The sequence below is a fragment of the Schistocerca nitens genome, chromosome 3, assembly GCF_023898315.1.
Source record: "Schistocerca nitens isolate TAMUIC-IGC-003100 chromosome 3, iqSchNite1.1, whole genome shotgun sequence".
Classification (NCBI taxonomy): domain Eukaryota; kingdom Metazoa; phylum Arthropoda; class Insecta; order Orthoptera; family Acrididae; genus Schistocerca; species Schistocerca nitens.
In genome coordinates, this window is record NC_064616.1 from 375,573,422 (window position 1) to 375,600,659 (window position 27,238).

The 27,238-nt window shown below is 42.7% G+C and overlaps 1 protein-coding gene across 1 annotated transcript in view; it reads left to right on the forward strand.

The window, feature by feature from the left end:
• Window positions 1–27,238, forward strand: part of LOC126249237 (cytosolic carboxypeptidase 6) — a 1,486,464-nt gene that overhangs the window by 772,199 nt on the left and 687,027 nt on the right. The window contains exon 4 of the mRNA XM_049950894.1: window positions 22,832–22,964. Within this exon, the coding sequence (XP_049806851.1) occupies window positions 22,832–22,964 (133 nt within the window). The remainder of the gene's footprint in view (window positions 1–22,831; window positions 22,965–27,238) is intronic.

Consider the following 27,238-nt stretch of genomic DNA (forward strand, 5'->3'; position numbering starts at 1 on the left):
TAGCACATCCTCTTGCACTGATGCATGCCTGTAATCATCGTGGCATCATACAATCCCCAAGTTCAACAAGGCACTGTTGGTCCAGATTGTCCCACTCCTGAACAGCGATTCGGCGTAGATACCTCAGAGTGGTTGGTGGGACACGTCGTCCATGAACAGCACTTTTCAATCTAACCAAGTATGTTCGATAAGGTTAAAGTCTGGAGAAAAAGCTGGCCACTCTAGTCGAGCGAAGTCGTTATCCTGTAGAAAGTCATTTATAAGATATGCAGGACGAGGGCGCGAATTATCGTCCATGAAGACGAATGCGTCGCAAATATTCTGCCGATATGGTAGCACTGTCGGTCGGAGGATGTCATTCAAGTATCGTGTAGCCATTAAGGCGCCTTCCGTGGCCACCAGCGGCGTACATCGGCCCCACTTAATGCCACCCCTAAGCAGGTGGGAACCTCCATTTTGCTGCACTCGCTGGATTGTGTGTCTAAAGCATTCGGCACACGGACCGTGCTGTCGAACATCAACGTTGAGCGTGCCACGTTTAACGTGCTGCTGAACGCTCAGGAACGATGCGACTTGTGCATATGGTACGTGGGCCCCAACGTGGTATACGCGATCGCAACGCACTCCAGCGGCAGTTCAGGGATGTTTCTAGTTCGTAAATCACACTCATTACTCAACGGGCGCGCATTCAATTCCCACGTTACCTCTATAAAAAAGGCACATTTGCTCCATCGTCCACGAAGAGGAAAGTATCATGTCCAATCAATAAGGACACAGGGTTGTAAAAGTTCCATTACAAACAGTGCGATACAAATTTGCAATACTTCTCCACATAAGATAAACATTATTTCATCAATCCCACATTTTAGTGAAACCCCAAGGTCAGTTTTACTTTATCACTGTTCCTATCCAGTAGCAGAATCTTTGCAACATGTGAATCATGAAGCGTAAAAGAAATAGGAGCAAAATATCTTTCAACAAGTAGCGCAAGCTGTCCTGTGGATTAAGTCAATCGAAGAGTCACCCCTTAAAAAGAGGTGAACTTATATTTACGTAACATCAAATATTATAGTATGTACGTATATTAAACTAATAATAAACTATCAGAACCTAATAAAAACGCGAATGTTAGGAAAAAAATAACTTGCAAGTGTCAAGACGCGAACCACCGCCCCACAAAACAACTGCATTTAGGACAATGACGCTATTCATTACGCAAAACCAGCAACTCGATCCTTGCGAGTTATCAAATTATGTTACCCAGTGTTGAAAGCCTTAATCGTAGATATGTTCCTAATTGAAATTTAACTATAGCAAATTGTACCAAGAACAATACGTTTTGGGTGGATCTTCAGTGTGTCGCAGCCTTCAAATAGCCTACTCTCATAATACGCAAGTTACAATAATTCTTTTGCCACGAATATGATGTTTCTCATTATTTTATTGGAACGAATCACAAGTTAACAACGCGTTTGCCAGTGATTCTCAGTTTGCTGGTGCTCAGAAACGGCATATATACGTATAGGCTTGAAATGAATGCCAATATGGCCAATATGGCGCCTCACACTGAAGGGAGACGGCGTGCGTGTGACGTAGGTGGCGTTGTGCCATCTCATTGGTGAACGCTCAGACGCACGCTCGGAATATCTGACATGCCAGATATTGCTCTGCACGTTCGGAAAGACTCCCGAACGTGCTATTCCACGTTGTGACGTCAGAAACTCGGCACGCTCAACGCTCAACGTTCGGAAGCACGGTCCGTGTGCCGACGGCTTGAGGCGTTAGGCCTGGCCGAATTGCCTCCAAACACGTCTTCGACTATTGTCTGGTTAAAGGCATATGCGACACTCACCGGTGAAGAGAACGTGATGGCATTCCTGAGCGGTCCCTTGGACGTGTTGGGCCCATCTGTATCCCGCTGCATGGTATCGTGGTTGCAAAGGTGGACCTCGCCATCGACGTCGGGCGCGAAGTGGTGCATCATGCAGTCTATTGCGCACAGTTTCGGTCGTAAAACGACGTCCTGTGGTTGCATGAAAAGTATTATTCAACATGGTGGCATTGCTGTCAGGGTTCCTCCGAGCCATAATCCATAGGTAGCGATCATCCACTGCAGCAGTAACCCTTGGGCGGCCTGAGCGAGACATGTCATCGACAGTTCCTGTCTCTCTGTATTTCCTCCACTTCCGAACAACATCGCTTTGGTTCACTTCCCTATTTGAGAGCGCTTCCTGGCACAAAGTAACAATGCGGACGCGATCAAACCCCGGTATTGACCGTATAGGCATGGTTGAACTACGGACAACACTAGCCTCGTACCTCCTTCCTGGTGGAATGACTGGAACTGATCGTCTGTCGGACCCACACCGTCTAATATACGCTGATCATGCAAAATATCATTGGGTGGGTTTAGTGAAATCTCTGGACAGTCAGAGGGACTGTGTCTGTGATACAGTATCCACAGTCAACGTCTCTCTTCAGGAATTCTGGGAACCGGGATGATGCAAAATATTTTTTCATGTGTGTATACAGAGTGGTCCATTGACCGTGACCGGGCCAAATATCTCACGAAAGAAGCGTCAAACGAAAACACTACAAAGAACGAAACCTGTCTAGCTTCAAGGGGGAAACCAGATGGTGCTATGGCTGGCCCGCTACATGCCGCTGCCATAGGTCAAATGGGCATCAGCTGCGTTTTTTTAAAATAGGAACCCCCATTTTTTATTACGCATAGGGATGTTTTAGTTGGACCACTTTTTTCGCTTTGTGACAGATGGCGCTGTAATAGTCACACACATATGGCTCACAATTTTAGACGAGCAGTTGGTAATAGGTAGGTTTCTAAAATTAAAATGCATAACGTAGGTACGCTTGAACATTTTATTTCGGTTGTTCCAACGTGATACATGTACCTTTGTGAACTTATCATTTCTGAGGACATATGCTGTTACAGCGTGATTACCTGCAAATACCACATTAATGCAATAAATGCTCAAAATGATGACCGTCAACCTCAATGCATTTGGCAATACGTGTAACGACATTCCTCTCAACAGCGAGTGGTTCGCCTTCCGTAATGTTCGCACATGCATTGACAATGCGCTGACGCATGTTGTCAGGCGTTGTCGGTGGATCACGATAGCAAATATCCTTCAACGTTCCCCACAGAAAGAAATCTGAGGACGTCAGATTCGGTGAACCTGCGGGCCATGGTATGGTGCTTCGACGACCAATCCACCTGTCATAAAATATGCTATTCAATACCGCTTCAACCGCACGCGAGCTGTGTGGCGGACATCAGTCGTGTTGGAAGTATATCACCATTCTGTCATGTAGTGAAACATCTTGTAGTTACATCGGTAGAACATTACGTACGATATCAGCATACATTGTACCATATAGATTGCCATCGATAAAATGGGGCCCAATTATCCTTCCTTTCACATTGCCGCACCATACATTAACCCGCCAAGGTCACTGGTGTTCCACTTGTCGCAGCCATCGAGGATTTTCCGTTGCCCAATAGTGCATATTCTGCCGGTTTAAGTTACCGCTGTTGGTGAATGACGCTTCGTCGCTAAATAGAACGCGTGCAAAAGATCTGTCATAGTCCCGTAATTTCTCTTGTGCCCAGTGGCAGAACTGTACATGACGTTCAAAGTCGTCGCCATGCAATTCCTGGTGCATAGAAATATGGTACGGGTGCAATCGATGTGGATGTAGCATTCTCAACACCGACCTTTTTCAGATTCCCGATTCTCGTGCAGTTCGTCTGCCTCGAAAGCAGCTAAAACACCTACTTGGGCATCATCATTTGTTGCAGGTCGTGGTTGAAGTTTCAGATGTGGCTGAACACTTCCTGTTTCCTTAAATAACATAACTATCCGGCGAACGGTCCGGATACTTGGATGATGTCGTCCAGGATACCGAGCAGCATACATAGCATACGCCCGTTGGGCATTTGGATCACACTAGCCATACATCAACGCGATATCGGCTTTTCCCGCAATTGGTAAACGGTCCATTTTAGCACGTGTAATGTATCACGAAGCAAATACCGTCTGCATTGGCGGAATGTTACGTGAGACCACGTACTTAGTGGTTTGTGACTATTACTGCGCCATCTATCACAAAGCGACAAAAGTGATCCATCTAAAACATTCATATATCTTTACGTACTACATGAATATGTAATAAAAATGGGGGTTCCTGTTTTAAAAAAACGCAGTTGACGTCCGTTTGACCAATGGCAGCGCCGTCTAGCCGGCCAACCATAGCGCCATCTGGTTTCCCTCTTCAAGCTAGACGAGTTTCGTTCTTTGTAGTTTTCTCGTTTGATGCTTATTTCGTGAGATATTTAGCCCGGTCACTATCAATGGACCACCCTGTATAGCCCAGTAAGAGAGGTGAGTACATTGGCATACGCTTGTACATGGATGCGAAAATTGACTCTATCGCACATTAAGTTAGAGGTATGCGCAGGAAGCTAGAGACGTATTGCTGGACTCGTCTCAGAATGATAAACACATTAATTGTGTTAGTTGATGAAGCTGGCAAGAATGTAACCTACTTAAGTGAAAATGTGGAGGCTGTTAAAGTGAAAATAGATGTAGAGGCTCTTGTTTTTGAGAAGGGGGAGCAGTCACGGCACATAATAAGAATAATAATAGTAGATACATAAAGCCTCACGCTGCAGGGACGTGTGAAAAGTATACAACGAGATGTCAACGCCGAAAAAAGTCATTTAGGCGCGGAAAGCCGCTCTAGAGAAATTACAGTTGCTATGGTTAGGGGATATGGGTCGATACTGAACACTAAGCGGAACCTTTAAACCAGTTACTCAGTCTCTCAAGCAGCTCTCAGCGAAAACAAAGCCAAACTATAACGGTGGTGTTGCTATTGACAAATTTACTATCCATCACGCCCCTGGCCAGACAGGCAGGTCTTGGGTGTCGGAAGGGAGGACACTACATGCAGGGTATGCAGATTGTAAATGCAACTGATGACACAATACCGATTGGTTATAGGCACTTCAGGAGAACGCTTGGCTTAATGAATCTTACTATCCTAAGAGACACGAAGAAACGAACGAATTATTCAGTTCATGATAAAAAAATTTACCGTGAAATATTGCATTTGACTGATGAACATAAGGTCGTAAAAAGCCACAGCAGCAAGAAATATAACACCATTATAAAACCAAACCTTGATGGTAAGGACTACACTAACAGAAGCAGCGGTGATGGTACTGACATTGAGCATAAAGCAGTGAACCATCGAATCCCGCAGTATATACACCACTAGCCATTAAAATTGCTGCACCACGAAGATGACGTGCTACAGACGTGAAATTTAACCGACAGGTAGAAGATACTGTGATATGCAAATGATTAGCTTTTCAGAGCATTCACACAAGGTTGGCGCCGGTGGCGACACCTACAACGTGCTGACATGAGGAAAGTTTCCAACCGATTTCTCATACACAAGCAACAGTTGACCGGCGTTCCCTGGTGAAACGTTGTTGTGATGCCTCGTGTAAGGGGGAGAAATGTATACCATCACGTTTCCGACTTTGATACAGGTCGGATTGTAGCCTATCGCGATTGCGGTTTATCGTATTGCGACATTGCTGCTCACGTTGGTCGAGATCTAATGACTGTTAGCAGAATATGGAATCGGTGGGTTCAGGAGTGTAATACGGAACACCGTGCCGGATGCCAACGGCCTCCTATCACTAGCAGTCGAGATGACAGGCATCTTATCCACATGGCTGTAACGGATAGTGCAGCCACGTCTCGATCCCTGAGTCAACAGATGGGGACGTTTGCAAGACAACAACCATCTGCACGAACAGTTCGACGACGTTTGCAGCAGCATGGACTATAAGCTCGGAGACCATGGCTGCGGTTACACTTGACGGTGCATCACACACAGGAGCACCTGCGATGGTGTACTCAACGACGAACCAGGGTGCACGAATGGCAAAACTTCATTTTTTCGGATGAATCCAGGTTCTGTTTACAGCATCATGATGGTCGCATCCGTGTTTGGCGACATCGCGGTGAACGCATATTGGAAGCGTGTATTCGTCATCGCCATACTGGCGTATCAGCCGGCGTCATGATATGGTTTGCCAATAGTTACACGTCTCAGTCACCTCATGTTCGCATTCACGACACTTTCAACAGAGGACGTTACATTTCAGATGTGTTACGGCCCGTGGCTCTACCCTTCATTCGATCCCTGCGAAACCCAACATTTCAGCAGGATAATGCACGACCGCATGTTGCAGTTCCTGTACGGACCTTTCTGGATACAGAAAATGTTCGACTGCTGCCCTGGCCAGCACATTTTCCAGATTTCTCACCAACTGAAAACGTCTGGTCAATGGTGGGCGAGCAAAAGGCTCGTCACAATATGCCAGTCACTACTCTTGATGAACTGTGGTCTCGTGTTGAAGCTGCATGGGCAGCTCTAGTATAATATATTTGTCCAATGAATACCCGTTTATCATCTGCATTTCCTCTTGGTGTAGCAATTTTAATAGCTAGTAGTGTACATTATGACGACCCCAATGAGGTAACAATGGTTCAAATGGCTCTGAGCACTATGGGACTCAACTGCTGTGGTCATAAGTCCCCTAGAACTTAGAACTACTTAAACCGAACTAACCTAAGGACAGCACACAACACCCAGCCATCAATTGAGGTAACAGATCGACTATGTCTGCTCATGGCGTCAGGTGCTGCAGTTAATATAGATCATTCGAGTGACGCTATTTCAGTAATCTCTGAGCTTAGAGAGAGATGTATCACCGAATAATTATAAAGACATTAGTTCGAGAACTGCACAAACCAGCATGCAAAACATAGCCTCATAGCAATGTTATGATTAAAGGTTTCAATGACCTATTGCCGGCTGACCTTCTAGATATGAGGGAATATTAATATGAGGATAATGAATTCAAATATAATTTAATGATTATTGATATATAATCGAAATTTGCCTGGGCCTTACCTGTAAAACCAGGAAATGTGTTGTGGATGTGTTTGAGCGTCTGCTGCAAACAAGGACGAATCGATGCCCGGACAACCTCCAAACTCATCGCGGTCGAGAGTTTTACGATAGGTATTTCAAGATCGTTATGCAGCGGTATGGAATACGTCTCCCACCTGAAGCCGAGTATCGTGGAACGTCGGAACAAAACAATAAAAGGTCAAATGCGGATGCGTTTTAATCTTCGCGTCTTATACAAATCGACTGATATCATCCCAGAAATAACTGCTCAGTGTAATGGAACCAAACACACCCGCCAGGTTAGCCGACAGCGCTAATGCGCTGTTTCTTGTACTCGGGTAGGAGCGCTGGCCCCGGATCGTATTCGCCCAGCATCGAGGGCCGGTGTGTTGGCCAACCTGGATGTGATTTTTAGGTGATTTTCCACATCCCCTTAGGTGAATATCGGGCTGGTCCCCACGTCCCGCTTCAGTTTTACGACTTGCAAACATCTGATACACGTTCGCACTATTTCATGATTTACACTAGACGCAGACAGGTGGTGTACACTGATTCCGTCCCAGGGGGGTACGGGGTGGCGGCATGAAGGGCATCCGGTCACGCCTTCATATTAACATTCCCAACTCCGATTGTAACAATGCTGCCACTGCGAAAATTGCGGGACTAAGGCAAAGTAAAAGAAGGAGAAGAATCGAACTAAACATAGCACAATAAAAATGAGACAAGTCGATGTTCGTGATAATGGACTTATGAATAACAGTGTACCGTCGTATTAAAATGCTGGATCCACACAAACAGAAATTTAATGTAGGTGATTTGGTATGTATCCCAAAACACAAGACAGCATTTGAAAATCATATCTACCAAACTGGTCAACAAAGGTATTTGCACTTTCAAAGGTGCAAAGAAGGAATCCTAGAACTTATATCGTGAAAGATAAGAAAAGGTGAAGAAACCGAAGGTTGCTTCTACACCGAGGAGTTGCAGAAAAGCTCAGAACAGTAGGTGTTTCTCGTGGACAGAGTCAAAGGCGTCGGGGAAATAGAGCTATAATAGAGCTCTAGTCCAATGGCTTGGTTCTCCTACAGCGCAAAGCTACTGAACTGATGCTGACTATTTGCTATATAATTGGGTGTGCAGTCCACAACCATCGCAGTAGCATAACATGTGTGCTAGGAGACGCATCAGAGGAGGTAGTGATATACTAGACAAATTGCCAGTGGAATTACACATTCAGGGAGAGAACTACAGTGGACCTGGAACAAAGCTTCCAACAAGCTTAGCAGTAGGTGAAGTAGGTGATAAGGGGATTCGTCTGCTCGACGAAATGTATGTAGAATAGGAGATTGCATACTCTGAAAATAAAGATCTATCAAGATGTCATACTGCAAACAGCATTTTAGCTGATATGGCTAAGGGAATAGGCAGAAAAAAGGGTACTGGTATAGGTCAACACGTTGCAGCATTTGCAACTGACAAAACCATGTGTGGAAAAATTAAGTTAAGTTTAGGAGTGATTAATTTCAAGTGAGTTATGAATACTGCACAATGTGCACGAGGAAGAAATAGATGGGTGGGAAGAAAAAGGTGTTTGTAGAACTGTATCCTGACAGCGACGTACGCAGCTAAAAACACCCAGAAACAGAATGGTGAGGAAAGAAATAGATCAGTTACAGCACCTCCAGTTCTCCCAATACCCAAGACGTCTGGTGGTTTTCTTCCATTCCTCGTCCCATTACTCACCGCTCTCTAGGCCGTAGTGCCCATGGCCGGTGGTGCTGTAGCTATTGCTCGAACAGTCACGAACACGCAAAACTCCCAAGAGCAGTTGGAAGAAGCAAGAAGACATAATCGCATGATGGAAACCACTGCCATCGGGAAAGGACTCTACTTCAATACGTGAAACCGTACAGGAAAGGGCTTGATCTATTCATAATAATAAAAAAAGCCGATGAGCAGTCGTACCAAACTTTTTGTTAGAAAAACATACAACATTCCCAGATTCCGTGGTATTTTTATGAGGGATACATTACAAGAGACCATGTGGAAAACTGATGCATGTGGTGTTGTGAATTCAGATGTTGCTGGAGATCCCGACACCCACTGGGCGTCATATTTTATGAAAAATACGTCTACTCTTTCGTCTCATTTGGTGACCTGCAACCGCAAGAAGAATTACAACAATACTTCACTTGCAGAAGACGTGTGTTCTACGATTTTCGGCGCTATCAGGACTTTAATACACACCTCTGCGGACATCTATGCATCATGTGTTTCTTGACATTTACAAAGAAGAAGAGGGATGTTTATAAAGAAGAGCTTTAAAGATTCCTTCATCAATTGTGATTTAGATGCAATGTCGTACTCTTTGACTTCAAAGAAACGACCATCTGTATTACGTGCCAATTACTTCCCACCAATTGAATTGAGCGTTGACGAATGGAGTGTCACACTGACTGGACTGGTGACGTACAACAATATCCCAAATATCACCGACGCTAACAAAAGACAGCATCTCGGTTTTAATAGAGAAAAAGACATTGTGGAAATCGAACCTTGTGCTTACGATACCGAAGATTTAAATGAAGTCATGAAGCATTCTGGAAAAGGTATTGACCTACGTGCAAACAACAATACACTTAAATCTGAAGTAAGGTTCAAATGGTTCAAATGGCTCTGAGTACTATGGGACTCAACTGCTGAGGTCATTAGTCCCCTAGAACTTAGAACTAGTTAAACCTAACTAACCTAAGGACATCACAAACATCCATGCCCGAGGCAGGATTCGAACCTGCGACCGTAGCGGTCTTGCGGTTCCAGACTGCAGCGCCTTTAACCGCACGGCCACTTCGGCCGGCTCTGAAGTAAGGACCCTGAATGCAATGAGAGGCTTCAACCAGAAAGGTTCAGTAGGGCGACTACTGTGTTTCCCGTAAGGACAGGTCTTGAAGAAGGATCAGACTGTAGACATACTGCTTGTCAGCACAATCCGAGTCGAATGTAACATTGCAACGAACTCCTACTATTTACGGAACCTTCCCCTCAGTTGCAACAGGGTATGAGATTGTTGAGAGTCCCACCAATCAAATATACCATGATGGGGAACTCTGTACCCTCCAAGTTATAACACCCACGACTATTATCACCTCCATGGCATGTACTGTGACACTCAAGATAGTCTCTCGCAAGGCAGGACTGAACACGCAAAACAGGCCTGATCCTCTCTATTTTCTATATTAATGCTTATTAGCTATATCCTTAGCAAGTTTGATATAGCTAGACCCTCCATTTACCGGATCAGAGACATGTATATGGATGCCCATGTGTAGTATTTGTCTAAGTGCTTTAGCTGATACTTTCACTTCCATCTCAGAAAACCGGTGGATTCACAAAACCACTAGGCGATTGACGTGCTCCACGTTGTCACACCATTTTCCCCCAAAGATAATGAAGACCTGTCTCCTCAATGCCAGAGGCAATTTTTGGGAAGTGCGATAGTTAGAAGCAGAACACCACACTGCGTGTGACGGTGGGGTACCACGAATCATTGACTACTCTGAGGAGCTCAATTTCCACGACAGGGAGGAAGAAACGCCCTCAGAGACCCGACTTTGTCGCGGTACCCTCCTGACGGATTATCGATCCTTGTGAACGAAATTCGCTCCTCAAAGGTGTTTGCAGTTATCAGATATTCTAACTACTGGATGGTGTCACTGACTTGATGTCCTTCATTAAAAGAACGGGAGAAGGACCTGCCGCTAGCTACAGGATCATCTCTGTTACTAATAATACCTAACAAATGGTGAAGAGGTCCATCCTGTTGATGATGGAGTCGGATAGGTGCACAGGGGTAAGCGCGGAGGCTCATATACCTTCCGTTGCCAGTGAGGGCGAACAGGTGAAGCGAAGCCATAGTGGGACGAGGTGGTGGCAGAGAGGCCCAGTGGGAAAGCACTGGTTGCGGTGACTGTGTGCAGCGATGCTGCTGCATGCTGAAGCCTTCACTACCGACAGCTGGTGGGTGAGGGGAAGGGGGACGAGATCGTTGCTGTTCTTCTTCTTCTGCTTCTTCTGACTGAACCACCCACAGATGCCACTGTATATGCAATGGTGTGGGGGCCGGCGCTGCAGCAGCCGCGGCTGATGCCACCGCCTTTCGCGCAGCCGCGAGTGATGCTTTGCACGACAATGCATGCCACTCAATTACGTGTTCCATTACTGCTCCCACAACCATCGCTCTAGGCATTTGTGCCATAGGTAGTTGTTAAGGTGCTGGTGGCGACTGTGGTGCCTCTGTAACATACGAAAAACGAAAATAATTAAGTACAGCATTATAAGATTTAAAAAATATATATATATATATATATATATATATATATATATATATATATATATATATATATATATATATATATTTATATATAGGGTGAGTCACCTATCATTACCGCTGGATATATTTTGTAAACCACATCAAATACTGACGAATAGATTCCACAGACCGAACGTGAGGAGAGGGGCTAGTGTAACTGGTTAATACAAACCATAAAAAAATGCACGGAAGTAAGTTTTTAACACAAACCTACGTTTTTTTTAAATGGAACCCCGTTAGTTTTGTTAGCACATCTGAACATATAAACAAATACGTAATCAGTGCCGTTTTTGCAGTGTAAAATGTTAATTACATCCGGAGATATTGTAACGTAAAGTTGACGCTTGAGTACCACTCCTCCGCTGTTCGATCGTGTGTATCGGAGAGCACCGAATTACGTAGGGATCCAAAGGGAACGGTGATGGACCTTAGGTACAGAAGAGACTGGAACAGCACATTACGTCCACATGCTAACTAATTTTTATTGGACTTTTCCACTGACGCACATGTACATTACCATGAGGGGTGAGGTACACGTACACACGTGGTCTTCGCTTTCAATTACGGATTGGAATAGAGTTCAAAATGGTTCAAATGGCTCTGAGCACTATGGGACTTAACATCTTAGGTCATCAGTCCCCTAGAACTTAGAACTACTTAAACCCAACTAACCTAAGGACATCACACACATCCATGCCCGAGGCAGGATTCGAACCTGCGACCGTAGCAGTCGCGCGGCTCCGGACTGACGCGCCTAGAACCGCATGGCCACCGCGGCCGGCTTGGAATAGAGTGTTTCCCGACATGTCAGGCCAGTAGATGTTCAATATGGTGGCCATCATTTGCTGCACACAATTGCAATCTCTGGCGTAATGCCGTACACGCCGCAGTACCTCTGGTGTAATGTCGCCGCAGGCTGCCACAATACGTTGTTTCATATCCTCTGGGTTGTAGGCACATCACGGTACACATTCTCCTTTAACGTACCCCACAGAAAGAAGTCCAGAGGTGTAAGATCAGGAGAACGGGCTGGCCAATTTTTACGTCCTCCACGTCCTATGAAACGCCCATCGAACATCCTGTCAAGTGTCAGCCTAGTGTTAATTGCGGAATGTGCAGGTGCACCATCATGCTGATACCACATACGTCGACGCGTTTCCAGTGGGACACACTCTACTCCACTTCCTAATTGAAAACGGAAACCACGTGTTTACGTTTACCTCACCCCTCATGGTAATGTACATGTGCGTCAGTGAAGAAGATCAATAAAAAGGTGTTAACATGTGGACGTAATGTGCTGTTCCAGTCTCTTCTGTACCTAAGGTCCATCACCGTTCTCTTTGGATCCCTACGTAATTCGGTGCTCTCCGATACACACGATCGAACAGCGGAGGAGTGGTACTCAAGCGTCAACTTTAGGTTACAATATCTCCGGATGAAATTAACATTTTACAATGCAACAAACGGCACTGATTACGTATTTGTTTATATGTTCAGATGTGCTAACAAAACTAACGGGGTTCCATTTCAAAAAACGTTGGTTTATGTTAAAAAACATACTTCCGTGCATTTTTTTTATGGTTTGTATTAACCAATTACACTAGCCCATCTCCTCACGTTCGGTCTGTGGAATCGATTCGTCAGTATTTGATGTGGTTTACGAAACATATCCAGCGGTAACGTTAGGTGACTCACCCTGTATATACTGTGAACTAACAACAACATCTCAGAATAATAATAATTATAAGCTGTAACGACGACAGTTGCATTGTACAATCACCTTTTCCACTCTGTGTTCTAGGATTCAGCTGTTTGGTCGGGCTTTCCAGTACTTCTCCCATCAATCCCACTGTTCTATCATCCTCCTACGAGGGGGCGAAATGGCGCTACATTTCAGCCGCCATGTAATGCACACACTGGGATTTCACCCTCGCCTTGGGGCCATTTATCTTGCTCAGTGACGCTACCTGCCACAATAATATATTGAATGTAATTATTTCTAGAAAATGATAGAGGCATACACACAGAAAATCGTAGTGAGAATCGTTTTCTTTAACTCACTGAAATATAAACAGAAAATCTTATAATCTAGTTCACTGAAATTACTTATATATAAAAATCACTGAATTTGAAAACCGTACTCTTCTAGTCACATGAGTGAATCGACTGATCCTGGCTCTCGGCCTCGACACGTGCCCCTACGTCTCCTTCCTCTACCATAGAAACACCTAGGAAAGCAAAGAATGTCTCTGACAACTGAGTGAACCATGTTACCAAAAATAAAATGTGTATACATTCCCGAGTCCTCATATTTAGAACCACGGTACATTACATGAACAAAAAATATTTTCTCTAGCAGTTACATGTTAAAAAAGTAAAATAAAATAAAAAATAAATGCACTTTAGTTCTTGCTCACAGGCTCGGTTATTGTTGGTGGCTGTTCCTGCAATAGTTTCTCAGACTCCAGCTGCCGATCTACATCAGCCAACATCTCAGGGATGAAAGCTACAACGACAAGAAAATAAGATGGACTGTAATACCAGCTATGAAATCAAAAATCATCACCCACTAAAATTACAGCAGTGAACCGTTCAAAAGCACGGTAGTACGGAGGTATGCCTCTACCACCTATGACCTAAACATGTGCTGTGAGGGATACTAATATGATAGGGCAAACAGGTACGTTGAATGATTAGAGCAATTAACTTACATGGTAAACTGTTCTGGCAAAGGCGTTTGCTGCTGCTACTCCAGTTGATGATGTTACGGGAAACTGTACTCCTCATTTTCTTCCCCGAAAAACAATTGGCACAAGAACACCCAATAACCACCCAGGCGAACTGCAAAGACAGAATGATTGTGTGTGCACCAAGACAATGGTTTATATAACCTCTACCCCCTACACCCGCCATTTTACACAGGGAGCCAATAGGAGTGCGGCGTTCGAGCCCACCTACCGATGAATACTGGTCTGAGCACCCAGGAAAAGTTGGTGCTGGTCTGGCGACCACGGATTTTGCACACTTTTGCATGTGGGGTTCTGGAAATACCAACTTCTTCCGCTGATCCCTTCTTTGTGTGCCAGAGCACCACGCTTCTGGGCGCCACTTCATTTTGTGGCCAGAGCTGCGGCCATTGTCACACGAGCCACCATTTTGCGGGTCACAAGTTATGACCATGCCAGCTGTAGCAAACTATTGTGATAGTGTATCCAAACAATAGCTTCTTACGTGATGTAGGATCGTCTTCAGAGTTTCGACGTGGTTCATTTGTGCTCATTCACTTTAGTTTCTATTTATAAACAACATTCCCGCATGATGTATTTTCGAGTGTATTTGCTGTAATTTATTTCCGTTCAGTGAGCAGCTGGGAAGACAGTGCAGTCTTTTGCGTGTGAGTGTATTTGAAACAAACTGTTCAAAGCAACATTTGGAAATGTACACACACCAAAAAGGTTTTGCATCACCGTGCTGCATCTTCCGAATGCGAAAATATTTCGTTGCGCCCAACCTACATAGGTAGGAATGATCATCAAAATAAAATAAGAGAAATCAGAGCTCGAACAGAAAGGTTTAGGTGTTCGTTTTTCCCGCGCGCTGTTCGGGAGTGGAATGGTAGAGAGATAGTATGATTGTGGTTCGACGAACCCTCTGCCAAGCACTTAAATGTGAATTGCAGAGTAGTCATGTAGATGTAGATGTAGATGTAGACGTGTTTGGAGGCAATTTGGTCAGGCTGAACGCCTTAGACACACTGTCCAGCGCGTGCGGCACGGTGGAGATTCCGAGCTGTTGTGGGGTGGCATTATGTGGGGCCGATGTACGCCGCTGGTGGTCATGGAAGGCGTCGTAACGGCTATACGATACGTGAATGCCATCCTCCGACCGATAGTGCTACCATATCGGCAGCATATTGGTGAGGGATTCGTCTTCGTGGACGACAATTACCGCCCTGTCGTGCACATCTTGTAAATGACTTTCTTCTGGATAAGGACATCTCTCGACTAGAGTGGCCAGCATTGTCTCCAGACATGAACCTTATCCAACATGCGTGGGATGGACTTAAAAGGGCTGTTTATGGACGACGTGACCCACCAGCCACTCCGAGGTATCTACGCCGAATCTCTGTTGAGGAGTGGGACAATGTGGACCAACAGTACCTTGTTGAACTTGTGGATTGTATAATGCCACGAAGATTACAGGCATGCATCAGTGCAAGAGGAGGTGCTACTGGGTATTAGAGGTACGGGTGTGTACAGCAATCTGGACCATCACCTCTGAAAGTCTCGCTGTATGGTGGTACAACGTGCAGTGTGTGGCTTTCATGCGCAATAAAAAGGATGGAAATGATGTTTATGTTGATCTCTATTCCAATTTTCTGTACAGGTTCCGGAACTCTCGAAAGCGAGGCGATAAAAAACCTATTTTCATGTGTGGATTTAGGCGTTAAACACTTTATCTAATTTGTTTATACACGCAGATATTCCAGAGCAGTTCAGGAAGACTTAGAGTTTTCACAGCGGTCTCTTTAGAGTCTGTGTTGAAGTGCGGCGGTATACTTCCCATAATCGAAGCAAACTGCTTTGTAGCGATCTTTTTGAAAGTGTTTTTAGATACATTTTCAATTGGATTTAATAACTCCTGAAGCAGCTCACGCTCAAACACAAAATAAGGTTGTGATATATCCCACAAAATCGCGCGAAACCTCTCAGGGATGGTTTCACAGGTTTATCACGATCTTTTTTTTTTTTTTTAAAGAGTCCTTGTTCAAGTGTGGAGGTGGTATTCCTTGGAATAAAACGTGTATCTACATAGCAAATTGTTTAAATAATCTTGCGTCATCTGAAAATCTCTCCATTCTCTATCTCTCTCTCTCTCTGTCTGTCTGTCTTTGTGTAGTGGTACATTTAGTTCATGTGACATCTTCCATCTTCAAGCCATGTATGTGACAATATTCCACTCATTTCTTAAACACCAGATGTAATAACTCCTGAAGTAGATTGTGTTCAATGCAAAGGATACCCATGTACTGGGGATGGGAAGGAGGAAGGCTGTGGGTATTTCCAACGTAACAGAAAGTGCATAGTGCGCAGCCCTGCGGCTGCCTCGTGGTGGTGCTGTGAGTCCTGCGTGTGGTCCTTTCCAGCGGGCATTGAAACACTGGGGCAGGGAGAATGCCCACCGGAATGGGTGGACGCCTTACCTCTGGCGCTTCAGAAGACTGAATGGATTTTATCGAATGATCTACAGTTATACCACATGCAATTGTGAAGTGTAACTTAGCCCTATCCTGCTGCATCTTTATTATCTGATGATGCGCATTCGTATTCTTCATTCATTCATCAAATATCATTTCTTTCCAAGCATCATGCAGTTGGCTATCGATACAGCCATCAAGTGCATGATTACAGCTCATACAACCGTTAAACTCCTCCCTCTCCAGCATAGACATGTCATCGATTGAACACATAGTACACAGCAAACAATTATGTCCGCATCTGGGGAAGCTTTGCACATACTGAGCGAATTTCTCACCATTTTTCTCTGGACCACCATCTAGGATTACATCATGGAAGTGGAGTAGGGAAGGGCCAATAGCGCTCTGGTAGTGTTGTGAAGTAGGTCAGTTGAACTCCGGGCCTCAAGGTAACACACTGGATGTATCTAATGTCTGTGACAACTCAAGTTGTTTAAATAAACAATTTACCACAATACATACAAAACAAAGACTTACGTTCATCCTATCCAGCACCCCCAGCACAGACTGTGCCAATATCCAGATTGGGGAAGTGGGTGGTCGAATTAGGTTAGATAAGGTCTCCCAACTGACCTGTTTTACCGCCAAAATTGTAAATTCCCCACAATGACGTCAGTGCGACATTACCACATCTGTGACCACCATCTAGGATCCGCTATCTAGAATAAATCTGGCAACAATGCTGAGTGGGGCGGCACCGGTGTTGCCCTACAACGAGACAAAGACGTAAAAAAAATATTTTCAAGCTACTTATAAATTCATATGTCAGGTTCATGGTGATATTTGCATCAAAGTACGACGCTGCACGGAATTCGTAAAAGTTTGCAACGAAAAATATGGGACTATATGGTTTTAATTTGGGACATATTCCATATACGTTGCTCAAACGAAAGTTACCTAAGATACTGAACTTCTCTTTAGAGTTGAGAGAATGTCTCCATCTGTCTCCAGTCCTGTGCACGGGAATAAAATATTCATAACATGTCTCATATCGCCTAAACCGTTCGAGATATCATTACAACATTTTGGCAAGTGATAGTGGTTAACGTAGGGAACTTTCTTATCTACGGAGATTTCTTATTTACGGTGATATAACGGAAGGTATGGTTTTTATTTTATTTTCTCAGTTCAATAGTGTAATTTTTTAGAGAGTCTTAGACAAATAGAATGGACAGTGTCTTGAAAGGAGGATATAAGATGAACATCAACAAAAGCAAAACAACGATAATGGAATGTAGTCGAATTAAGTCGGGTGATGCTGAGGGAATTAGATTAGGAAACGCGACACTTAAAGTAGTAAAGGAGTTTTGCTATTTGGGGAGCAAAATAACTGATGATGATCGAAGTAGAGAGGATATAAAATGTAGACTGGCAATGGCAAGGAAAGCGTTTCTGAAGAAGAGAAATTTGTTAACATCGAGTATAGATTTAAGTGTCAGGAAGTCGTTTCTGAAAGTATTTGTATGGAGTGTAGCCATGTATGGAAGTGAAACATGGACAATAAATAGTTTGGACAAGAAGAGAATAGAAGCTTTCGAAATGTGGTGCTACAGAAGAATGTTGAAGATTAGGTGGGTAGATCACGTAACTGATGAGGAGGTATTGAATAGGATTGGGGAGAAGAGAAGTTTGTGGCACAACTTGACTTGAAGAAGGGATCGGTTGGTAGGACATGTCCTGAGGCATCAAGGGATCACAAATTTAGCATTGGAGGGCAGCGTGGAGAGTAAAAATCGTAGAGGGAGACCAAGAGATGAATATACTAAGCAGATTCAGAAGGTTGTAGGTTGCAGTAGGTACTGGGAGATGAAGGAGCTTGCACAGGATAGATTAGCATGGAGAGCTGCATCAAACCAGTCTCAGAACTGAAGACCACAACAACAGACTATTATTGAAAAGAATATTTGCTAGTATGGAACTAAATGTGACATTTCTTATCTTATTTTACAGTAAACTGATACACAAGACACTATCTTTCAGAATTCTGTCGCAATAGGTATTGCAAGGTAAGTTCGTACAATTTGTACTGTATTTTACCAAAAAAAGCTAAATTAAATCTGTTCCACGAAACTGATGATGTTTCTTCAAATAAGAAATAGTTAACAATTCAGACAAAAATAAATCACCTATTCTGTTGCAATTTTGGCGGAATCCAGTAACCCGTAGTATTTTTTTTAAGTGTACGACTGAAATAGAAACTTACAAAAGGATTTTCTCGCAGTTTTTTATCTGAGAAATACGAAAAAGGTTCAAATGACTCAGAGCACTATGGGACTTAACTTCTGAGGTCATCAGTCCCCTAGAACTTAGAACTACTGAAACCTAACAAACATAAGGACATCACACACATCCATCCCCGAGGCAGGATTCGAACCTGCGACCGTAGCGGTCGCGCGGTTCCAGACTGTTGCGCCTAGAACCACTCAGCCACTCCGGCCGGCAAATATGAAAATCATTCGTAGCTAATACAGCAGAATATTTCTGTTCCTATCGCCATTCAGGGTGACGTACTGAACTTTTCCGCCGTAATAATCTTTTAATCTGTTAAAGATAGATTGCATACATTTATATTCTACTTTAATCTCAACGAGTAATTTCGAGCGCTTCATGAAGTAAGGAAAGAATTTTTTTTCAAAGGACCATCAATGGTGAAACGAGATTTGCTGTGGGTTTTTGCAACAACATGTGTGAAGATATTACGTATTTATTTTCATATCGGTGGTGCACTAAGCTATTGTCTTTATTTGTCCTCAATTTCTCAATTAAGCCACTGTTTCAGCAAGTTTAAGATACAGAAAGAAAATCATTTACTAAGTTTAATAAGCCACTGTTTCAGGAGGTTTAAGATGCAGAAAGATCATTTACTAAGCTTCAGTACCACGTGTTTGTTAATGAAAAGACGCTGGGTTAGAAGATTACTGTGAAATCGTAACAAAAGGAATGATTTACTTTGTTCTGACTTGCTAACCATTTGTCTTTCCTAAAATCGTAATTAGTGGCGATTTTTTGCTAAAAGAGTGTAACAACAGATGGAAATACATCGCCAGTTCTGGTACTACTTCAGGGAAATCCTATAGCGCAACTTCTTCTGTTTAATGATGGACAGCTGGGACTGAACCTTACCAAAGGATTTTCTTCTAAGCCTCAGTTAGATTTAACATATGAAAAGGTACAGCAAATAGTGTAACATATTTCTGTTCGTGTCCCCATACAGATCGAGACAATGAATTTTCTTATTATAAATATCTTTTAATTCGGCAGTGATATTGACACTGACGAATAGTTGGCAACTTTCTGCAAATCGTTAGTGTGTTCACAGCTTCAGAATTATGAAATAGTTTTATTTCATCAGTTCTACCCTGCAACAAAAATGCAGTATTGTTCTATTAGAAATTACGAATTTGGTGTCTGTGTATCTCTGGATAACAGTATTACAAAAACATGGTAGTCATTACTTTGCGAACCACATGATACTACCCATTAAGAGTAAAATACGTTATAAAAATATATAAACTATCTAACATATTACAACATTAATTATGGTAGGGAATTTCACCACTTTACTCTGAATCGGGATAGAACAAAAATATTCTACCTTATTCACTGTGAATCATTTTCATATTTCTCATATGAAAAACAGGGAGAAAATTCTTTGATGAGTTTCCACTACAGTCTTTCACTGTTAAAAATGCAATGGGTTACAGGGTTCCGCCAAAATTACAACAGAATTGTCGATTTATTTTTGTCTGACTTGTTAATTATTTCTCATTTGGAAAAACATCAGTTATGAGGAACGGTTAATTTTTTAGGTGACATATTTAATTTCACTTTTTTTAAAATACGGTATAATTTGCCCAATCGTACTTCGAAATACCTATTGCAAAAGAAGCTTCAAGCAGAATGTGTTATTAAAATACAACAGGCGGCTAGGGTGGTCAGTAGCTTACGGAAAATCTCACTGTGTCGGTTTGCCGTAAAATCAGATAAGAAATTTCACTTTTAGATTCATGCTAGCAAATGTTGTTTTCGTTAGTTGTCTAAGAGAAATAAACAAATCACAGTACTGGATTGAAGAAATAAAATGAAAACCGTAGCTTCCACTGTATCACCATAAATATGAAAGCTCGCTGGGTTAACCATATGGCAAAATACTCTCCTCTTTGCATGCTATCTGTTGCCAAAATGTCCTATCGTTATCTCGAGCGGTTTAGGAGATATGAGGTGTAACGAATATATCATTGCGTGCGTCCGGTCGAGATAGGAGACAGATAGTCTTCCTCCCAAGTCCATAGAAAAACTCAGTATCTTAGCTAAATTTAATTCCGAACGACATGTGGTGTAGTATGCACCGAACGCAGAAGCATACAGTCCCATATTTTTCGTTGTAATCTTTTTCTAATTCAGCAAAGCGTAGTACTTAGATGAGTTTGAAAAATATGTAAGAATCAGGCAACCGGTTGCATAGGTTTTCTATATACCTTGACCAGGTTTCGTTACCTGTATGGGTGACTGCATCAGAAGGTAAGGTAATTACATGAAGAACATATCGTCAAAGATGTACAGTGATTTAAGAGCTGAGTTGCTAAAGTTCAGTCTTCTCACACCACACCGGTGTTACTTATGTTTTAATGTTTGACCTTTTGAAGAATATTATGTTTTATATTTTAATGTATGACTTGAGCAACTCTGCTCTTAAGTAACTGTACATCTTTGACGATATGTTTTTCATGTAATTACCTTACCTTCTGATGAAGTCATCCTTAGAGGTGACGAAACCTGCTCAAAGTATATAGAAAACCTATGCAACCGGTTGGCTGATTTTTACATATTTTTCAAATTTGTGTATACGGTTACTGCAAACGTCAGCCACGTTCAAAGTTGTAATTAGATGAGATTATCACGTTAAGTATTACCATTACCGAAATTTTGGGCACTTCACAATGAATCAGACGTATAAAGCTATATGGAACGTTAAAATCATTTTTTTTTTTTTACAAAATAGTCCCTGTAAACTCGTTTGAGAACTATTGCAGGGCATGCGCCCCGTTTCAGGCGACTCTGAGCGTCGGGAACTGGGGAGCAGGAAACGGGCGAATTATGTCTCAATTATTCCTGTTCGCCCGCTGCCATTGTGTGCTGCCTCATTGGATAAGAAGGGGATAATTCTCGCATAGGTCAAGACGCCTCGCGCTGGGCCCACCCGCGCAGGTAGCGCGCTTTCTTTCTATGCACACACTTATGCTGCATCATCAGGTTTATTTCTATCTTCTGCTGCTTTTCCCCATTTCTTCTACGGTTTGAGGCAATGTTAGTGGTAGCTGATGGCCCGATGCCCTTCCTGACACCACCATTTCCCGCGGGACGGGATATGCGTCTTAGCCAACCACAATATTATTACACCTGCAAGTGAGGGCACTACGGTCAGTTTATTATAAGGTTTTATTACGACGTTTAACGAGTACTCGCTGAGCCACTTGATAGTATATGCACAACTGTCTTGAAATCATTCACAGTATGATGTACTTTTCTTAGTCACCACTATACTTGCTTGCTATAAAGTCAGTGGGTGTTTCTGATTGCTGCCACGGGAGGCCAAGTATTAGTATCCCATGTGAATACGACACGAGTAAATCCATCTTAAAGAGTGAGAAAGTTTCCTAAACGATACGTAGCGTCTATCTGAGGCGAGACGTGGGTACTTGCCCAGTATATACCTAGGTGAATCAGGAAATTCACCTAAAAACCACATTCAGTATGGTCAGTCCACCAGCCCTCATCGTTAACCCACGAAGTAGATTCGGTCAGGGGTAGGCTCGTCTCACCAGGTCCCGGAAGCGGCTCTTAAACATGCCAGTGATCAGCAGGTCTCTAATATACATTCAGTAGTTGTGTCCGTACTGTTGTCATTATCAGGCTTCCCACATAAAACTATGTCTATACACTGCAAAAATTATAGCAGCACAAAGCAGATTGCAAGGGAGGAATAACCTAGACGTTCTTTGCTTCTGTCATTGTTTGTACCTTCACTTCTATCGTTTTAGTATTATAGTGACATTGTGTTGCGGTACGCCTCATAGCAGCAAGCTCTTGTAGTTTCTTGAAAGCTGAGAATGTTTGGGTTATGTAGAATATTTTGTATTAACTGCATTGTTTCCTACATGTTACGCATAATGTTCAATAATTTGCAGCAACAACGGAGAGTGGATCTTCTGACGATTACACAGCCCAGTAACATGACTCCAGGAGGGAAACGGCAGCATGTGGTGGTCATTCTGAGTCGTATACACCCTGGAGAATCACCCACTTCCTACGTCTGCCAGGGTAAGTACACAATCAGTATCGCCTTTCTTCAAGCACCTGGCCTTCACTTAAGTAGGTCTTTAATTATTAACTCTGTGTAGGTGCTGAAAATTATGTTTCAAGAAGTGTCTAATTTTTATTAAGTAGCAAATGAAAAGTACAAGTAGTCATTATCACTTGCACCTTATTCAGAAGTGTCTACTGCGCCCCTCATAATATAACATATGTACAGAAAAACTGTTGCACCATGAAGGAAGCTGCATAGATCTTGTAATTTAATATAATTCAATTCATTTGAATTTCAGAATGATGCAGAGGATCGATTCAGTATACAGATTAATAAACCAATATTACATAACCATAATGAATACTGACTGAAATCATCTGATGCCTCCGCAGCCGCCTCTGCACTTCTGACTTTCACATCAAACTGACTATCAACGTTCCCCTCAGAAACAGCATTTGAAATAGCTCTTTCTCGAGCCCTAGCTGAACAATGGGTCATATAAATGGCTACTGAGAACAACTAAATTTGATTGTATTTTCTGTTAATTAGGTATTAATGGTGTTAGAATGAATGTGCTAAATGGCAATCTTAATTTTCTGCTGCACTGTGTATCCACTTATGTCTTTGAGGTGGCCCACAGGTTCATGAAACTATTCTTCACACTGTGCAGCATCTAGTCCCACTCATATATAAATCATGCATCCTACTGTAAACCCAGCAGAGGTGCTGCTTATTGTTCAAGTAGAATAATTTGAAACAGTCTAGGGACACTCTTGTTCATAAAACCATCTTTACATTGCTTAATGTGCACCCAACGAGGTGGAGGGATGTGAGGTAGCAAGTTGTATTATACCACATAGGCACACTTCAATAACGTCATTGTGTCCCGTCCGATAGTTGTGTACACATCACGGTGTGTTTCCAGCGTTTATCTTCGATCTTCATGTTAACGCAATACATATGTGTCACAGCAGAGCCAAGGTAGCCCCTGAGGGCCGGCAACCCATATTACATAACAGAGTACGATGTTGTCTAGGGCCAAGGCATATCGAAAGCACCATGGTAAACACCGGCTATTTACATACAAGATAATGGAAAAAGACCTTCCGAGCCCTACTTCCCGCAGGGAGAGCTCGAGCCGCGGCATGCAGGATCACTACGCCAAAATCTGATTGGCTGGAGACAGCTATTTAGGGGCTAGAACCAGCCGCAAACTTCAGTTCACACCGGATGCCGACCTCGTGTACTTCAACCACTGAAGATTCCGTCTTCGTCTCTGAATTGGACTCTTACTAGTGTGTGTGTGTTGCCACGAACCTTTGTGGAAATTTAGAAGGGAACTTTTGTTTGCCTAAATTATGAGACTTTCACTGGCATCGTTATTGTTACCTTCCGTTTGTTGTTCAGTCATCAACCTTGTGAACTTACATCAATGAAAGTTGTGTTTTTGAAAAATTACGAATTGTCAGTCACAACAATATGGGCACGTCAACTATAGATACATACTTGACAAATAAATTCTTCATTTGTGTGGCCATATTGTCCGTAGTTTCTTTACAAATCTTTAGGGTATTATCGTTGTGTCGATGCAACTACAAAAATGCGTTCTTGTTTCACACGCATTTTTTGTAGTTGCAACGACAAAACGAAAATATGCTCAAGAGCTTGACAAATATTACGTTACCAAACGATAGCGGCAGCGTTTCCTGTAAACGAACTGATGGCAGAGCGTTAGTATCACCAAATGTAGCACACTGTGTCTGGGAAAGAGGCCAGGCATGTGTGGGAGACAGGGCGGATTGGCGACACTGCTAAGCGTTCTCCTGATATCACCCAAGAAGTGTCGGTAGCTCGTGGTCTAGTGGGTAGCGTTTCTGCCTCTGGATCACAGGTTCGATTCCCGACCGTGTTCAGGATTTTCTTTGCCAGGGGACTGGGTGTTTGTGTTGTCCTCATCATTTCATCATCATCATTCGTGACAGTGGTTAGATTGGAATGTGAAAAAATTGGACTGTGTGAAAATTAGGACTTCGTATGGGCGCTCATGACCTGGCAAATGAGCGCCCCATAAATTAAACATCATCATCATCCAAGCAGTTAAAAACAGATAATAGTAATTTGAGGAAGTGCCGCTCTTATTATACACCAGCATTTACAATAAAATGCACCTGTTGGCACATGAAACAATAACGTGGACTTCCTGACTAGTTAAAATTTATTGCAGCAATAGAAAGTGAACCCATGGCTCAGTAATTCGTTGGCAGTGCTTTTAACGACTGACCTATTCATATACGATTCTCAGCATAATTTAAATGAGTTACTCGTTTAATTCAGGAGAATTAATTCTTGGAATGTAGCGGGTGAACCAAAGATTAACGGAAGAACTACGTCCCACGTTATCAGAATACCAAATTGAAATTTGACGCTAATCGTGCAGGATGGGGAAAGACAGGGTAAGACGCAACTTCGAAACACAACGCAACGAGGGGTTTATTTTGGTTACACAGTGGAGAGCTCCAGAAGAAGGTTTCTCAGACAGTGTTCCGCAGGATACAGATTTTTCTCGGGAAGGGAAAAAGCGCTCCGCGAAAAATTATTTAAAATATGGAGTTCCTCTTTTTAGACATCTTGGCAATACTTATTCTTTTTCCTAAATTTTATTGTGACTTCTGTCTTACTAGTTATGATTTAAAATTTGTTTACTTACTGAATGAAACTTTTTTTTCATTTTTGAAAATTTTCGTAAGGTTAAAGATGAACGAAGAGTTCCATCAAAGTACCAGGATTCTCAAAGTGTTTCGACAGATTAAATGTTTGCGAATCCCCGCTGTAGAAGCATCTGCAGGAACTGTCATCTAGGCCAGAAGCATGGTAAAAAGCCATTGTAGAAGAGTTCGTCTTTCATTGTTGCGCCAGTAACGAGTTTGCTCTAATTATCGCGTGCCTACTGAAATATAAACTCTTTATCTGCTAGGTATGCGAAAGCACTTTCTCTACTACTTTTCTCTTCCTTATAATCTCAAAACTCATGCCAGGTCCTTTGCTGTAATTCACTTAGATGACGTTTGTTTTTCAAAGCTCTTTGTGGGTTTTGAACTGTATCTAACGTCACAGGGCCGAATGGGGAGGGGCCGGGTGAGCGGACGAAGGTTACATGATTTCCATATTGCTGCTAGTGACAATTCTTATTTTTTAATGTATAGAAAATACGAACGCAAAACTGATCGCCAAAGTTGCTCTACAGAGAACATGGCAGTGATGGGTATCGTGAGAAAGGAAATGAAACTTAGGAAATACAGTATTCAGTTTAACGTTGCTAAAACAACTCAACAGAAAGCAGTTCGGGAAAGACTTCAACATAAGACTTTTCAGATTGACAGGTCAAAGGGACAACTTTGTCATGTTTTACCGAATGAGCAAGCGTTAGAGCTTGTTGGGCATTTAAAAGGAATGGAAGTTGGATGGTTTGTATTGACAATGAAAGAGTTCATAGCTTAAGCTCCTCAGTTGGCAGATATAAACAAACGGAAGCACCCATTTAGTACATAATTGAAAATGAAGAGTGAAAACTGGATTTCTCAGTTTCTGTCGAGGCATCCGGACTTAATATTAGAAAGCTGAATGCTACCTCTGATGCTCGTGGAATGCTCTTCAGTCATGCAATCGTTTCCAAATATTTTGTGCCTTCGGTTTGAATCTGTTGATAAGTGTAAGATGTCTCCAGATCGTATTTTTAATTGCGACATGACTGGGATTTGCGTCAACCCAAAGGCATATTAGAAGATAATATCGCCCAAAGTAAAGTGTCAAATAGATTTTTTAAGGTCATCAGAGATGGGAGATATCGTAACGGCAGCAATATACGTTTCACTTGCCGGTGCCTGCGTGCCTCTTATGGCGATCTTCTCCAGGAAAAGGATGCAGAACGAGTTCGAGGTGTATCTTCCTAAGGGTGACTGTGCAAAATGTAGTGAATAAAGCTGGATGAACACTCAGGATTTCACCCAACGGTCCAAAAAATTCGTAGTGCCCATTAGCTCAACCCAACAAAATGTTTTTATATATTCATCCTTGAGGGACTTCGCTCGTTCCCTTATGTAACAAAATGGAACACCTACACCTACAGCCGTCCTTACGATTTTATTTATTATATGGTTACCAGTTTCTGCTTCGGTACACCATCTTCAGTCCTTAATTAACGCTAAGGGAGTTAACTCCAGTCAGGTACTCGATTCATCAGTGGCCAACATCTATGAACTGGTTTTCACAGACTAGCTGTAACAACAAT